Raw genomic sequence first — 18,605 nt, forward strand, 5'->3', positions numbered from 1 at the left:
TCAGAGTTGCTATTCTCCATAGCTAGATTGTAAGAAGGGGTTATTTGAGTTGATGTTGCTTTCCTATCAGCTCAAAGCAGTCTAAGCATTCTCCTGACCTTTGGCATCACCAAGGCATTTCTGCCCAAAGAACTGCTGTTCACTGGATATTTTCTCTTTTTGGGACCATTCTTTGTAAATCCTAGAGATGGCTATGCAGGAAAATCCCACTAGATCAGCATTTTCTGAAATACTCAGGCCAGGCCATCTGGCATCATGCCATGTTCTAAGTCATTTAAATTACCTTTCTTCCCCATTTTGATGCTCAGTTTGAACTTCAGCAGGTCGTCTTGACCATGACTATATGCTTAAATGCACTGAACTGCTTACATTTGATAGTGTGGTTAAATATTTGTATTAATGAGCAGGTAAACAGGTTTAACTAATGAAATGCCAATGTATTGTATATATCTGTAAAATAAAAATAAAATATATAGACTTAGGTATTCTGTATATAAGGCAGCATAGTGTGTTTAGTATACTAGTTTTGAATCACAGGGGCAGCTTTCTTGTGGTTTGCTAGAAAAGGGTATATTGGTTGTGGAAGTGTTCTTTACACATGCTAAATAATTCCTTTTTCTCTGTAGTATGCTACCACAGTGTGTTTGGGTGCAAGAACCTTTTTTCATGCAGGGGGAAATGGTCGTTGTCATTGTCACACCACACTAGGTAATTGCCAGAAATGATATGTTTGTAAATATGGACACAAGGCGAAGGCGAGGAACCACCTCAGTTAATTCAAACAAATTCAAGATTTTTATTTTATGTCCTGAATGCACAACATTTACCACATGACTCAATGACACAAGCAACATGAGCACATGCTGCATGTGTAAAGAATATGAAATCTTTATTGTAGTTCAAAAATTCAGTGTGCTAAAGAGTAAGAATAGAATTCAGTAAAGACTGTAGACTCAATAAAAGAAGGAAATTACTGCACTAAAGAAAAAGAGAGATGAAAAAATATATAAGGACCTTGGTTTGATGTGAAGGTCTTTTTTAAGCATTAGTTTTCTGCATTTACACTTAATAAATTCATTTTATGCATTACTAATAGAAAGAAATGACAACAAATAGAGTGATTTTTAATTAAAAAGAAAAAACTATTTGGAAATGCATGGTTTTCACTGATCGTAAGAATACAAATTGTCATTTGAAAAGTCAAGGAAATATATGTGAGACACAGAACAATTAAAAAGGTACTCAAAATAAACAAATAAATAAACTGAAGTAATGTCCAACTCCCATCAGTTTAGAAATACCTTACAATTTAGGATTGGTACATAGAATTCAACCACTCCTTAATCCATCCTTTTTGTATTTATGCATTCACACAAGTCAGCCCTGCAGTAGATCTATAGACTGACCTCAGTGACTGTTCTTAGTGGTCAACGTTTCAATATTTAGAAGTAAATTAATTGATTAGATTTGAGAGAATGATTTTATTCTAATTATACTGCACGCTGATGCTCACCCTAAATTACTTATGTGGAGATAATCTTGCAAAATCTGGGTTGCTCATGCTCGTACAAAGGTTCAGCAGTCTTAGATGGCTTATGCAGAAACACTTAATGAAGTTCGGCTGAGGAGAATAAAGTTCAGCAATATAGAGTGACACATATAAAGGCACCACCCACTCTAAAGGTAATACTTAAAACAAGGTGTGTTTACATCTGCATGTCTGCACAGCTGCACATTCCTATGAAGTTTAACAAAGAGTCGCCAAGTCCAAGGAGGAAGATAATATATTGAAAGCAAGGTTTGGTCTTATATATGAAGTCCTTGATGCCATGGATACCAAAGAAAATGCTGAATTGTGACATTTTTTCATGCCTGCATGCTCGGTATGAATTTTTTTTAAGCTCAAGAAACATGTCAGCTAGTAGAACTAATTTAGTTCTGCAGTTTAATTTCTCCTGATGGTGTCAGATGCTGTCACTAAGTAATCTGATATTTAACTATGTAGTGATACACCAAGCTAACTTGTTTTGTATTATTTTAAAACAAATATGTTAGATATTCTAAAGTTTTTTTGCCATCAAGGACTGACAGATGCAGCTGTTTTTGGCTAAGAAATAAGTAGATTTTGAGTTGGACTTGATTTAAAAAACAAACAAACCCAAAAACAACAACAAAAAAAGAAAACCTTCAAAACTGCCATTCAATCCAAGCAGACAGATATAGGTTGCAGATTTCCCACATCAGCAGTTGATTTTAAACCTCAGCTAATCCCAAATCATTTCAGGCAAATTCTTGAATAATGCAGGCGAGAGTACAGAATACGGCATTCTTTTATAATTTCACTGAGGGAGCGGTGGTAATATGCGAATACATAAAGTTTGTAATGCATATGATCTTTTCAGGAGATGGGTAATTCATATTGCACTGTATTGATAATATTTTTTTTCTGAGCTTGACAAGCAAATACTCTTCAAATCCACAATATTCAACATTTCACGAGGTGCCAGATTGAAACCTTGCAACAGAACTGAAGCTTCACGTAAATCAAATTATGGGATAATGGAAAGTAGGTGCAGACATATCTCAAACCTCATGTGTGCCAAAGTCAATATGTTTGTCAGATTGTCCCTGAACAGAGTAACAGTGCTCCATAAATGACTCCTTGTTCCATATAATGAAGATTCTTTCAGCTGGCTCTTCCTGCTGGCTGTGACTTTGCCCGAGAGCATATTCTCACTTGTTCTATCCTATTGTGACTCAATGGCTGTGGAATAGAAACAGGCTCACAACCTGACTTACAATTATAGCTTGGCTATTTCTGTCTGAACACGAGAGGTTGCTTCTGCTCAAGTGTTTCTGCTCTTATATGAGGACAAACTAAGCCAGATTTGTTAAGTCAGTAAATAATTATTCTTCTAAAAGGATTATGTCCAGTTAACTGGTTTTGTACAACTCGTTATGGGTTAAAAATTACTTTCTAATATCCATCTACATGAAAAGCAGAAAATGCTTGGTTTCAGGAAACTCCCTCACTAAGACAGACAGGCAGGCAGATAGATAGATAGATAGATAGATAGATAGATAGATAGATAGATAGATAGATGCATCTTGACATCAGCAGCTTTAGAGGGGACAGACATTTGGTCCTTGGAAATGTGAAATATGGATCCATGAATCTATATGTAACTAAATAATATTTTTAAAAGGTTTATGTGAAACCATGTCCTTTTCCTAACCAAGGTATTTTTTGCCCAAGCCTAGGCAAGCTGAGTAAAAAGCAACTGAAAGTTAATTTCAGTTGTGGTCCCAAACAATACTGTTTCTGTCCCACCATACCTCTTTTCTTTAAAGTTGGAAAAGCCAACCCATGTTAATGTTTGCAAAGTTAGAACAAGAGCCCCAACGAAGCTGTGAGTCATTTATGCTTTATGATTTGGACCCAAGGAGGGCAGTATAGTAGCTTTTCCCTAAGATGAAGAATTTCCCATTTTAATAGTTTGTCTTCATATGAGCAGAGCATTAACACTGGGGCAGAGGCAGCTAACAAATATTTATATACCACATTTCCTTTTAATTTTCCACACTTATTCTAAATCTGTATTATTAACGGCTGACCTAGTAATACCAATAGAACTGTAAGATTATAATGCAATAACCTTAATAATGTGTATTAAAGTGAAAATGCAAAATGCTTTACTACACAGCAGCTGACCATGTGTAATATTCAAAAAGCCACTCATAATAGTTTAATGGGACAGTCTGTCATATTTTAATCTCTTACTGTTGTAAATGAACTCAGTATTGTACACACTTCTATTTGTTTCAGTAATCCTTATATTGTACTCCTGCTCGCTTGAAAGTAGAGATATAGATGCTTGTGCATCAATTTCGCACTTCACTGACTTTGTGAAATGTTGTGCATCCTCAGCACTGAGTTGAATTGCAAATAAATCATCTAAATATTATCAAAACACACATATTTTTCAGTGTTATAGACTTATAGAAATGTGAGGGGTCTGCATATGCACATCTGTCAACAAAATGTTGAAGTGAGCTAAGGTTTTTCCAGTGCGATAGCACAGCAGTAGTGGCATTAAGGCAGACCCTTGTTGCATTGATTAGAACGTCACTGCAAACTCCCTAAGCTTCAGTTTGGTTTGAACAGAAATCCCCACAATCCCTACTAGATGACCAGGAATCTGAGCACTTTCTAAATCCAACTACTTTTAAGGATTTACATGCAAAAAAGCTATTTTTGAAGTCATAGAAAATATAGGGATTTGTGTATCGGTAGCATGTGTCCTCATCTAAGCTTGACTGAAAAATCATACCTCCATTAATTCTTTTTCAAAGCTACCCATCTGCCCCACCATGAGGCCACCATGCGTGAAATCTAGCATTTTATCTGATTTCTGGCTCTGTTGATATTCACCACCACTGGAATTTATTTATTAAAATATCTCTGTTATGTGACACTGACCTTCTGTAAAAAAAAAAATAATATAAGTATTTGTTATGTGGTTTTTGGGGGTTTTTTCTTGCAAAGTTTCCATATATAAAGGCTTGGTTTAGTTCATACAAAACATAAAATTGTGCACTCTTTATCTGACAGAAGTGAAACTAGTTTAATATATTCAATTAAGTAAAAAAGAATGAAAAAGAAAGACAACACTACTGATGATGACTTTTTTTTTTACACTTCCCATTTAAATAAAAACACTGACTAGTGGTCTTCTACTTTCTTCTTCTTTCTTTCTAGAATTTTGAAAAAATTTCTGAATTAAACACATAAAATGATTTTTTTTTTTTATCCCAGAAATTCAGAGCCTGAAATGTCCATTAAATCTCTTTGGTGTATTTTAATAAAGAACTACAATTTTTAAGAACTCTCACTGTTTTTGTACAGCCTTCTGATTCTGTGACACAAAAAGCATGTGTAGAAGGCTTTTATCTTTGAAGGGGTTTTTGTCTAAAAATACTGTAAAAGCTGTGTCTTTACAGGGACAGATTTTTTTTCTTACAATTGGTATCTCTTAAAATATCCATTTCAACCCTTTTTCTTTGAACTTTTGAAATAAACTAGATGCTAAACAGATGGTCACTGACAGGCATACATATATGTGTAAACATATCACTGTACTTGCATGCACACATTTAGTGAAAATACATCCTCTCACAAATACAAATATTCATAAAAATCAAACTCCAGGCTGAATCACAGCAATTTCCAGGGTGAATCAGAGCAATCTGGTCATCAGCAATTATAGCATTCTACATGGGGAACTGGTGATGTACTCAAGGAAAACTGTAATCATGGCTTCAGGCTGTAGGGTGCTGTGATGAAGTGGCTCTCTACATGTGCAGTTAATATGAAGGCAAAATTCATGACCCTTGAATTCAGTGTTCACCAGCCATGAGGTCCGTTCTAAAGCCAGGTGCATAAAACTTTATAGATTCATGACAAAAAATAGCGTACAGGTATGCATGGTTAAACTGTTTCAATCATAAATAATAAATCTCGCTTCACTGCAAAATTTGTGATGATTTCTACTTTCATCTTTAGCATTCCTCCTTTATTTCTCAGTACATACTAATGTTAAGTTTTAAATAGTCTACATTTACATTTCTTTATAAATACCAGTTTAAAATGTAATATTTTTGCACATAAATGTAGTTTTCCTGTGGTCTCTTTTTTCTGTCTCCATGCCTTACTGGAGCTGGTGAAGGCTTGCCTTGCCAGGCAATCTCAAAGACTGTATTGTTTTACAAGAACCTGGCATTTGTAGTACTGTATGGCTCATTTCAGAACTTGACTTATGGTCTCCTCTGTTTTTGTCCTTTGCAAATCCAAAACCACACTTTAATTGAGTCTTAACAAGTCTTTCATTTTGTAATTGTCTCAGCCCGATCTCTCAGCATTTCAGCACCATTTAATTCAGTAACTGCCACGTCTCATGGAATGTCAGTTAAATTTCTAATTGTTTTGGCTATTAAAGACGTCCTTGAAACAAAACCCAAAATGTCTTGAAGGAAAAACTTTCGATTAAATTGAGACTGTTTTTAAATTTGTATGAAATGTGTGAAATAACCCAAGTAAAGAATGGGAGTTTTGGGATTTGATGATAAATTGACTGAAATGTCTCGCTCAACGATTCAACTGTCTACATAGAAAAATATGAATTGTAGTGAAAGATGCCTAAAGGTACATACATTGGTGTACATATCCAGCATGGTCTACTGGATAACATTTTCAGAAGTTGTTCGCTGCATTGAATTAATGATCAAAAACTTCAGAGGTGGGAGGCAGAAAACGGCTTTCTTTATGGCACAGAAGGAGGCCAGGATCACCGGGATGTTAGTCATCATTTCTAGTTTAAAACGAGCCGCTTCACCATCACAGTTCAATTTATTTTGAAAATGAAAGCTGTTTTCACCCTCTGCATAAATCTAATATTTTCTATGGCCGAAAATCAGAACCACTGCATACATGAATATTTAGGAACTGGAGATGTAATATGTCACCATGAAGTAATCAAGTATCATTTCAGAGCTAATGGTTGATTTACATTTGTATCTCATGTTTAAAAAAGTGCTGAGTCTTTATGAAGGTTACTATCGATTTAAATGTTATTATTTTAATTTTTAAAGTATTTGAGGTATTCTAATTATGTACATATTTATCCTCTCTCTTTTTGTGTCTATATGCTTGTGTGTGTGTGTACACACAAGCATATAGACACACACACACACACACAAAGATAAAAAAAATATTCTTCTCAGTGTTTAACGCATAGGCTTTTTTCACAATGAGCTTCTGATTTGATTCACCATAGCGCTTAATGTAATTGCTTATGAAGCTGACAAACAAAACGATAAGATGAACAAAACATGGGTAAATAAGAAGAAAAAGCAGAGAAAAGTGCTCTGATCAACAGGCCTGGCTTAGTCCTTTGAGAAATTAAATCAACTCTGCCTTGTGGATTTAGTCTTTTCCTGAGGAGGAGTGTAAATGTCACTCATAATGTTTGTTGTGTCCAGTAAATATTGATAGATGCACCACAGAAATTAAGTTGAGGAATTGCAGGTGCACTGAGTAGAGGCATGCCTCTATGAATGGACTCTGGAGAACACAGCAACAGGGTAACATTTCCATCCTTCTTGACTATTTCTCTGTTGATTTTAAAAATCTTACAAGTGACAAGTAAAGATAAAAAGATCATTATAATTTTATGATGTATGGCGCTACTTTTTTTCAGAAATGTTTTGATATGCTCACTTTTAAATATTTCAGATAGTTCATTCCTGAGAGCTTCTTTGGTGATTTGCCTTTAAAATCCAATATTCGCAGCAAAGAAGATAACATGCAAAGCTATATTTAGGATAAAACAAAACAAAACACACAAACAAAAAATCAGAGAATTTCCACTCGTATTATGTAATCTGGTTAATTGAAACTGGGTGCATTTGTTCAGACTGGTGAAATAAGCAGCCTTATATGTGAATTTCGATTTTGAATATCGGTAAAGCTTTACTGGATAGCTATACCTGGAGCTCAGTAGGTTCATCAGATCATCTACTAATCATAAGGTTGGTGGTTCCATCCCAGGCTGCTCCAGTCTGCATGCCAAAGTATCCCTGGGCAAGATATTGCATTCATCTGAGTGCGAATGTTAGATAGAAAGTACAAAGGTGCAACAAAAAACTTACTTCTATGAATGGACGTGAATGGGTGAAAGAGACATGTTATACAAAGTGCTTTGTGTGCTCAAGTAGAGTAGAAAGGCTCTAAATAAGAGCCAGTCCATTTACTGTTCGCCATAGTGGTGGAAAAACTGAGCAGCAACTTAATGAGCAGACATAAACGCAAAGATAGATTAATGTAACAGTCAACTGTAGATTTTACCACAGTATAATACTATATGGTTATTGTTTGAATATCCAGATGCAACAGGACTACCGCAATATTTCTATTGTTGAAAAAAAAAAGAGTCATACTCAGCAAAGAGGTTTGAACATTGTTCAGACATGCTAGCATTTATTTATATCCCATTCTTTTCTGAGAATTACTCATCACAAATAACCCATTAGTCAGAAACAACACAGGGAGGACATTCGCATTTGATTAACCAGTTTTATCCCTCTAGTCATGTTAGACACTCTAAACATTCCCTCTTCCTCATCTCCCCGAGGAATTAATTGACTACAGCGAGCACACTGCCCTTTGTAGCTACTTTGGGTTTTTCTCTCTTTTTTAACATCTTCCAAAAATGGGGATGCTGGGGAACCAGTTAAAACCATTTTACAACCATTTATGCACGTGTGGCCTGCTACTACCTTTCAGCTGAGGCAAGAAAAAGAATTAAATTGTCATGACAAAGTAGTAAATATCTGCTTTTAAATTTGGATTAATCATTTGTATTATGTGAAGTACTTTTATTTCAAATGCTTTACACTTTTACACTCATTGACCCATTCTCACCTCCACACAGATACAAGACAGTATTCACAGTAAATATTTTACTAGTGCCCTGCATCTCAGTTTGATCCTAACATTACAGTTTACTAAATAAACACCTCTTCTCTTCACTCTAGGTCCAAGTAAATTCACATAGGAAATGTATTTTTGTGTAAAAACATTAAAACACACATGAAACTCTGTTAAGCTGGTGCAGGTGTACTTTCAAATATTCTCTTTGTGAAACTAAAGTATAGATCAGTGTTTCACCTGCCATTCAAGCCACGATGAATAATTAAAGCCCAGAGAGATTTTTAAACTTTAAATTCTCAGTTTAGATGCTCCCTGCGAGATCTCCTCACAAGATTTATAAAGGTCAAATTTTCATAGGGCGCTTAGGAATGCACATGTCTGAATGCATTTGTGCACTACATTGTTATATCTAGAAAACCTTTAATTTAAAAAGGAAGATCCACATATGTATTGCTCCCCAAATATTGAAAGACAGTAAAATTAGTTCGGTAAAATATATCAACAACTCAGCAATTGCACATGTTATTATTTGCACTGCGGTCAGGATATGCTATGATGATTATAAAATTAGTCTCTTGAGTTGGACGCACAAAGAAGTTTGTTATTTTCACTGATTTAATAGCAGAGATTGTGTGTCTTATAGCAAAGACTGTCATTTATTTCTTACTTTCTTAAAGTGAAATATTTAAACTGGCAAAATGACAATTGAATAACTATTCAATTACTGACAATAACTAAGAGTGAGCTGTTCAAAAGTATTTTTAATTAAGACTAAAGAAAAGGTTAACTATGCCAAGGTAATAAAAGTCATTCTCTTGTATTTCTTGCCCATTTTAAAAAGAGAAACTGTTGATGCATTGTTACCCATTTATCTTGGTCATAACTGCCCCATCAACAACCCTTACATGTCAGCTTGAAATATGAATTCTCCTCCCTGTCCCTGAATGTTGTGTATACCATATCGACATTTGCAGAGCCTGTGGCCATCTGGCTGCAGGCATTTGAAGTAGATTTTTTTCAAAGACTTTATGGGGGATTGTTTATGGTCTGGGGATTATAATTGAATGATGAATACTTCACTACCTCGCTGTTCGGCTTCATATGACTACAGCCGTATTTTGATATTAAGTGTTTTAAAATTAAAATAAATGACAAATAAAGCAAAATTAAAAAATTATATTGCACCTACACACATCAAGTGAATCCACAAGATACTGGGAATTTTAAAGGTGTATCCATGTGACTTCCCTCAATCCTGAAAGGTGAGGCTGGACAAGGCAAGAGGTATAGGAGGTAAACTGTAACCAACTGAAAATCCAAACCTCTGCCCTGGAGCAAAAATGGACTTTAGGGATAAGGGTGCCAGTCAAGGCATAATTGATGCTGGGCTGGGTACAGGGTAAGTCCCATCTGCCACTGTCTGCTATTTGAGAGCCCAAAAAAGCTTTCCCTTTTGTCTTGTCTCAACCAAGCCTTCAAACTGTGCTTGTAAAATCCTCTCTTCTGTCCCCCTTGCCCTCATTACACGTACAAAGTTGCAAGTCCAAGACTGGTTTACCATCAGACAACAGCAGCCTGGGGAGAGAATGGGGAAAGAGCCATATGCAGCCATGACTTATCATATCTCTTACCATATGGAAACTGAGCAAGAGGTGGAAAAAGGCACAACTATTCCTACGCTCCACATTATTCTCTTTATCGTACAAAGTGAAATATATTTAGTATATTTAGTAATAATCCTAAACCTTTTTTTACGTGAGGGTGAGGGTGAGGTTGGGTTCAGACTGTAGATTGTAATTCTATGAGAAGAATTCTTGAGGAGCAACGGACATTCCTCAGCAATGCATCACTTAAAAGTCTTTCAAGTCACGAATGTGCAAACATATTTCTCACAATCTAAAAACAGGCAGACCAGTCCAAACACGCAGGCATGTAATCTATGTGCTTGGTGCATTTTCAACACCACCGGTATGATTAATGGGCTTCGGAACTGGGGGACTTGTTCAATGTGACACAAGCTTTTGTCTCTGTGTCATCCCCTTCCTCTTCCTGACAGCCACCAGAGTCTCCTTCTCTTCGCGAGCAGCTACACCACTCAGTGGTTGGCTGGGGCAGGAGGATCTGATATGTACTGACAGCACAATAATAACCCGTGCAAATTAACAAGGTGGAGTGTATATGCAAATACAAAAGCACAATAGAAAAAGTGATTAAATAAGAACTTCAGTGTCTTTTTGGGACCCCCCCCCCCCCCACACACACACACACACACACACACACACTGGAAACCGAGAACTCATGCCAGCAAACATTTCAAGATATCTTCTTTTTTTTCTTCTCAAAAAGATTTAACTTTTATTTCAGTCTGCCACTGAAATAACCCTTTATTTCCCCACTGCTACATTAATGGTCTATCCAATTGTTAGCCTTTTCAAAATAAAGAATGCAAAAACTTTTAAGAGAGTTTTATGTTTTATTCAGCTTAACTCCGTCTGGCATGCCCAAGGTGTGTCTGTTAAATAACGAAAATATAACAATTAGACTTACAAGAGGTCACAATTACACCCATGAGCTTATAAAAACGACTGTTTCACTTGCATGTGTGTGTAAGTATGTGTCTCTACACATGCATATTTTTCCACAAACATCTGTGTTAGGAACAATCTCACCCTTAGAGTAAAAGTGAGGCACCAGAGGGGGATGCTGTATGTTTTGTGCAATGCCAGGAGCTTGCAGTGTAAAATTTGTTTTGATTTTTTGGATGCCAAAATCATATCCTCAAGCCAAAGAGTGAAATTGAGATCATAGAAGATGCTCAGGGATGAAGCAATTAACTACTATTTCAGATTCCTCTGGGATGGATATTAGGTGAAAGAGTCAATTAAATTGACATTCTGAGTTTCCAGTCGCTTAATTTGCAGTAATCTGGCACGGGCAATTCTGTTTCCACTTTTCCCAGTTAAACTCTCACTTATGCTTTTGTGTTTTGGGCCAATTATAAACTACATTTAGGAGCAGCTAAGTAATATACTGGCTTACTCTGAAGAATGATGTTTTCATAATTAATAAAATTATACTAAATGCACATAGCTTTGTCATGGGTGACATGGAAACAAATGTTGGTAACTGAATGAGTTGTGTGAGACGATGAGGAGAAAATATTAGTGCCAGGAACATATAGTGAGGAGACAGAAAATGAAGATGCTGGGTGGCCAATCTTCACGCGTTTCTGTTGGTTCTGTACGGATACTCTGGCCACAGTCCAAAATCCCCACATTTATTAATGGGGTTAGATTAACTTGTTAACTGGTGTGAATGTGAGTGTGACTGGTTGTCATTCTCTCTATGTTCGCCCTGTGATAGACTGGAGACCTCTATATCATATCAAAGAGTGACTGAAGATAATGTCATTATTCTGAAGCTTGAAGTGGATCTTCCAAAAGGACAATCATTTTAAAACATACTAGCAATTCCACCAAGAAATTAGTCAAAAAAAGATGGCTATGGAATTGCCTAAGTCATGATTTGAATCCCTTTAAACTTATGCAGAAGGATCTGAAGCGGCTCCATATTCGAGAGACCCCTGGATATCATGCAACTAAAATTATTTTGTTTTGTTGTTGATTTGTTTTTTGCTAAAAGGCAATGTTAGCGTCTACGGTCAGACACATACATACATACCTTTTCCACAGAAGATGACGATATACATTTTTGTTCAGTTAATGAAAATCCATAAATTATTTTCTAGTTTGTTGAGAAATAATAACTTTCTTTTTAGAGGCAGTGTTTAAAAGAGAGCTGTATGTTTGATTGTCCAAATATGTCAAATACCTCCACAATTTTTATAGGCTGTACCTGACCTCTTTAAAATGAAAAAATCTCACTGAAATGAGAATAAGAGAAATATTTTGCTGCAAAGCAGTAGAGAAAGTACTACATTGCTAAAGTACATTTAGATGTTTTTTGGGATCAAATGTCTTTCTTTCTGCTTGCATATTTAATTCAACCTTCAACTTTTTAAAACTCAGAGAGGAATTTATGTTATTTTGGCAATTTTTTATTTTACTTTTCTGTCCGTCTATCCACAATACTCTCTGTACCAATAAATGCAGGTACAGATGTTGGGAGCCTCTTGCGGCATGTGGTGTGTGAGGCACTAGTGCACCTTATTGATCATTAGTCTATAAAAGGGCTAACACAAAAGCCATACAGGAATTAAGAATGAAGTAAATCCTCTTAGCTTTAATGCTGAGAGGCAAAATGCCTTCAAGTGAAATTACATTCATTTAGTTTGCCGAACTCGTTCAAAAGTCCCACTTTGATTACTTTGAAACATTTGAATAAGTACAGTTCAGTTAATGTATTAATATCAGTAAGAGTAGAAGTAAAAGCCATGGACTGGACTGGAGAGTATTTCTTGCAACGCTCATCTTACAACCACAACCACCACACATACAACACACACACAATAAATAAACCCCCAGAGATGTGGACTCAAGGTCAGGGTGCTTAGTACAGGGGGATGTTGGGAGTGGCTTGTGAGTCCAGCTGTCTCCAGAGCTCTAAATCCCCTAATTATGAGGCAGGGAAGGCTGTCTCTTTTTTTCTCCCTTTCTGTTTTTCTTTTTTGTTAGTAAAGATAGCAGAGTAATGCTGTTTGAGGATATAGAAAAAAAGGAGGTGGTAAATAGCGGGAGAGATTGTTATTGATGTGACTAGCAGTAGTACTATTAGGGACAAAAGGAATTAAATGTTGCTTTTAATGCAGTGCTGTGCAAGTGCGGTTTTTGAAACAAAGACGGCAGGCTGTGGGACTGCAGACCTCACATTTCATAGGCTTCGGGATCTATATTTTATGATGCAATGAAACACACCCAGCATTTTATACAGTATATATTTTGCAGACTAGGCAAAGGTGTCTCACCTCTCGTGGTTTTGTCATCCTAAAACAGTAATTGCAAGTTTTCAAAAAGTTTTAATTTTAAGTAACGATTGAAGAAATAAAATGAGCCCCTGAGATTGGAGAAAATACACCGGCAAAGAAAAGATGAAAAGATCATGAAAACCACTTTTATTTCCAGGACATCCTATACTTCTGTTTAGTCAAAGCTGCTACCATTCCACATAAAATGTCTGAGTGTCATGACACACCAGGCTGCATTAGGGCAATGGGCCCTAACTCATCACATATGGACGCTTGTAAATTGCCCCCTGGAGTCACATTTAAACACACTGGGTAAGCATTATTTTTTAGTGTTGTGGAAGTAGAAACAAAAGTAGTTTTTGTTGTCCAAATCTAATAAGCTAATAGAAATGAAAAGTACAAATCTCCTAATCAGGACATCTCCTGACCTCCTACCTGTCAAAGGTTTATTTTTCTCTAACACCACCACCCTATCCTCCAACTTTTTCGTTGCTTTTTTAAAGGTTGGCAGAAATGGGTGTATCGTGGCATCTGCTGTTGCCACAGCCAGTATGTTAAAGCACTGACAGGTATATAGAGGAGAAATATTTTATGCCCATACAATGTGTGTAGATTTCATAAAGAGGGTTTTGGAATTGTTATATATCTACTTCGGTTGTTTGAGTCTTTAAAGAAAACTCTGGAAGAATGTCACATTTTCATATTGATATTTCTTATTTTTTCTGCAAGTTTTTCCTCTTTTGACATTTTTCCCAAGAGGACGTATTGTTTAGCACACTTGACTGTGACATTTTTTTGGGGGGGGGAGTTTCAGTGCAAATATTTTTCTCTCCATGTTTTGTATGAGCGCTATCAGTCCCAAATATTGCGTTTGGCAGTAACCTTGTCAAGAGAGACATTTTAAATTATTTATATTTAAAATATGTGTATATTCTTTTCAAATAAGTGATATGAAGATCTCTGTAAGACAAAGAACTCCATCGCAGGGAAAAACAGAAAAGAAAAATCAGCTCAACCTTTAACAAGTGAGCAAAGAGACAACTTCTATTAAATGAGGTATGAAAGATGCAATCATTACATTCAGCCATCTTAATCCTGTTTAGGGTTGTTGTGTTTGAAAATACTGTGCACAGCACAGTACATCTTGGTATTAATCATATCAAATATTTCACCAAGGCTTAAGGCTCGTCTTAGGCTTTGACTTCTATTAGATGCCCTCACACCTACAGGGCAGAAAATAATAGAGTATCATGATAAATGTGAAGCACCTCTGAACCAGAGTGAGGAATCAATTTATTTCTGCATTTTTAAGGTTGTACTAGTAATTTTTGTAACTAAAGAAGGCATCTTTTTTTCTAGTGCTTTAGATAACTTTCAGGGGATTATCTGTGTTTATTAGACAAATGGAGACATCCAATTTAACAGTAATTATTTTTATTGTAATTAGATTAGTTTTCATGAGATTAACTTATTACATGTGTTTGTGCTAAAGCTCTCTACAGATTGCTGGAAAAACTCTCTTGATCTCTTTGTGTTCACAGATGTTCATATTGCAAAACTAATTCATATTTTAACTGCACAGCTCAGGAAAAAAGTACCAGGAGTGTCCAGAATACATTTACTGGACTCCACAAAACAGAATATAATTTTGTTTTATAGAATACAGCAATCAATATTGTAGCCCTATAAAGTTGAATTGCTTTCTTTTATTATCATCTTATTATATGGTGTGCATATTAGTGCAGCTTCACTGTACTATATGCCATTTACATACACTGCTGTGTCAAGTACTTGAGCTTGACTGGTCAGAAGCAGACACCTCTGACAGCTTATCATATGCCAGGTTGAGACAGGCTTGTCAGTAAGCTAATGGAGTGTTCTAAGGTTAATTTACAACCATATGAATTCCATCAATAAGCAATTAAGAGGTGTGGAAACACAGAGGCACCCGAGCCAGCAGCTGAATCCCCCACCAACCTGCTTTTAATCAATTAATTGCTGTGGCATGTCTGTTTAAAACTGCTTGATAGATTTACACATAAAACTGGCACATGAAAAAGCCACTGATCTCTGCGTGACCTTTCTTTTTGCCTTATCGGCCTTATCTGTCTCAAAAAGATTCTTCTCTCCATTCACAGAGTTTTTGAGGCATTACAAAAATGTTTCTTATTCTGATAAGAGCTCAGGCCTGTTCATGTGTTACTAAAGCGTCCTGCTGCCAAATTTTGTTGAGCAGCTAACTTTTAAATATGTGTGCACAATGTTTCATGAAATCCCTCACAGAGATAAAAACACAATTACATGAAAGAAAAATAGAAAATGTTGTGAAAACTGTTTTTGATGCTCTGCATTCCTGATCAAAAGTCAGATAGTCCTTGTGTAGGTAGCCATGACTGTCACCAGGTATCTGTTAATATTTCATTTAAACCATCACACAGTGGTCTGTGAAGTATGTACGTTCATATTTAAGCTGCCATAAAAAGGACCAGAGCACTGCATGTTGAACAGCTGATTTTCTGGGGAACGTGTGAGATTTCCATTCATTACCCCCTTCCCCTCCCTGTGCTCCTCTAAAGTGCTGTGAAGTCTTGCTCACATGTTTTCCCTTTACACTACCATGACATACTTGCTGGAATCCCTAGAGAGATTCAGATAGAGGGTTAGTGATATGATATGTATGAGATTTTCTACCTTATCAGCCTTATCCGACTCGCATGAGCCCTGGGGAGTTTCGAACATATTGTCCCCGCCATTCAGTTTCCATTTAAAGCTGAGATTCTCACAGCAGGTTTTTGCTTTCTTTTGAAAATAGATATAGTAGATAGATAAAGTAGGTCTCTACATTTGTTTTAGTCAGTTTTAAATATCTGGACAGAATTGCAATTCTCTTTATCCGCTTTCCCTTTTATGCTCTTACCTTGCTGTCAGTTTTGCCAGTAGGGTTTCCACCTACATATATAACCCTAAGATGACATTTCATCACGAAATAACTCTTGCAATGCACAGAGAAAGTGAAAACTGATGTTTTGTAAGTGTTTATGAATTTCTCAGGTTGTGTGTTAGGATGCTGTTTCACACATCTTTTCCCTTGTCTTTCACAGCACCCCCAAACAACATATCAGTGGTGGCAGAAAACACTCCAGCCCCTTTCAGTCGATACCAAGCCCAGAATCTGACTCTTGTCTGCACTGCAAAGGGAGGGAAACCAGCCCCATCGGTGAGTTGCTGCTGAAGATGTACCATGCTGCCAGCTCGATTGGGACTTGCCTTTACAGCACACAGATCCCTGTTGTTTATTATAGACAAACAGAAACTCTGTTGCATGTTTTTTTGTTTTTCAGTGCACAGACCAGTACTATTTATATATGCGTCCCACTGAAATTTGCTGTTATTTGCTAAATAATAATATCAGAGTTTAGAAGGCATCTTCCTGCAGTCATTTAAAATATGTGCTGCTATTACTTTCATTTCAGCTTCTTTTGGCTACTCAATTTAGGGGTCGCCACCGTGAATCATCTTCCTCCATGTAATACTGTCCCTTGCACCCTCTTCTGTCACACAAGCACTCTGCAGATCCTCTCTCAGAAACCTCCTCTGTGGTCTTCCAATTTTTTCTTCCTCCTGGCAGCTTCATTTTTTTTACTTCCTTTGTCCAGTATATCCACTCTATATCTCTCCCTCTGTTTAAATCATCTCAACATTGCCTCTCTAACTTTGTCTCTAAACTGCTCAACCTGAGCCGTTCTTCTGATGTACTCATTTCTAATCTTGTCCCTCCTGGTCACTCCCACTGAAAATCTTCAGCTCTGCCACCTGCAGCCTCCTGTCTTTTTGCTAGTGCCACATCTCCAAGCCATACATCATAGCAGATCTCACTAATGTCTTGTGAAACTCTTGCTGCTGACCTTCGGTAACAAATCACACTCGTCTCCACCAATTCCGCCTTTCCTGCACTTTCTTCTTCACATCTTTTGTACGCTAACTATTTCTTGGTAAGGTTGACCCTAGGTATTTAAAATCCATTTTCACCACTTCTACTCATTGCATCTTCACCTTTCCACCTCTCCCCCGCTCATTCATACACGTGTATTCCTTCTTGCATCTACTGACTTTCATTCCTCTTTTCTCCAGTACATACCACAACCTCTCCAGACTCTCTTTCAGCTTCTCACTACTCTAAATAAAGCTTACAATGTTGTCTCTGAATATAATTGTTCATGGAGACGTCATCTGTCAGCCTGTCCATCTCCACTGCAAAGACAGGGCTTGGAGTTAGCCTCTGGTGTAATTCCACCCCCAACTTCAACCCATCTGTCAGTCCAACCCCACGCTGTCTCGCTGTCCTCACACTCGTCCTTTACCACCCTCATATACTTCTTTGCCGCTCCTGACTTCCTCATACACTTTCACCATTCCTCTCCTGGTACCCTATCATATGCTTTCTAGATCCACAGAAGGCAAACTGACCGGTGACTGAGTATCATAAATATGTTTGTTGTGCAATGTAGACAATAAAATGAGTAGATCAAATTTACACGGTTCATGTAATTGCATGTTATGGAGGTTATTTCATTCGCACATAATTATTATAATTAATGTCAAGGTTGTGGATCGTGGACCCAAATGCAGGACTTGAGAAACAGGAATTAAACTCAAAATTCCACTTTAATCCCATAAGCTCAATGGAATACAGACAGTCCGAAAGCATTTAATGAACAGAAACAGCAACCCGGACACCAGAAATCTTAGGAAACATAGGGCAAGGTGACACACAGCAACAAGGACAAGAGGAGACAGTATATACACACACAAGATAACGAGGGGAGCTATAACAGGTGGGAACACAGACAACCTAATAAGACAGGAAGAAAAACTCCACACAAAACCCAGAGAACAACAATAGCCAAAATAAAATAGAAATAAGAGTAACAACAGACACGGGGGACAAGATTAACTTGACACAAATGACAAACAGGCAAATGAGAAAGATAAAAAGACAAATACAAAGACAAGGAAAAGGATGGGAACACAAAGTAAGTAAATTAACGTAAGTGTATCAGGAACTCAGGCTAAGACCTAAAGGCACGAATAACAAATCCAGAAAGAACTTATACAAAGAAGACATGTAAACACAAATAAATAACAGTGTGAATAGAAAGCTAAATTCGTATCCAAAGACGATCTTTAAATACA

General features: G+C 36.8%; 1 protein-coding gene across 3 annotated transcripts in view; it reads left to right on the forward strand.

Annotated features, from left to right (window-relative positions):
• igsf21a (immunoglobin superfamily, member 21a) overlaps positions 1–18,605 on the forward strand; it is a 194,024-nt gene that overhangs the window by 147,562 nt on the left and 27,857 nt on the right. For all 3 annotated transcript variants that reach the window (XM_080891829.1, XM_080891828.1, XM_080891830.1), the window contains one exon: positions 16,514–16,629. In XM_080891829.1, the coding sequence (XP_080747955.1) occupies positions 16,514–16,629 (116 nt within the window). The remainder of the gene's footprint in view (positions 1–16,513; positions 16,630–18,605) is intronic.

The sequence above is a fragment of the Rhamphochromis sp. 'chilingali' genome, assembly GCF_963969265.1.
Source record: "Rhamphochromis sp. 'chilingali' genome assembly, chromosome: 9".
Lineage (NCBI taxonomy): Eukaryota > Metazoa > Chordata > Actinopteri > Cichliformes > Cichlidae > Rhamphochromis > Rhamphochromis sp. 'chilingali'.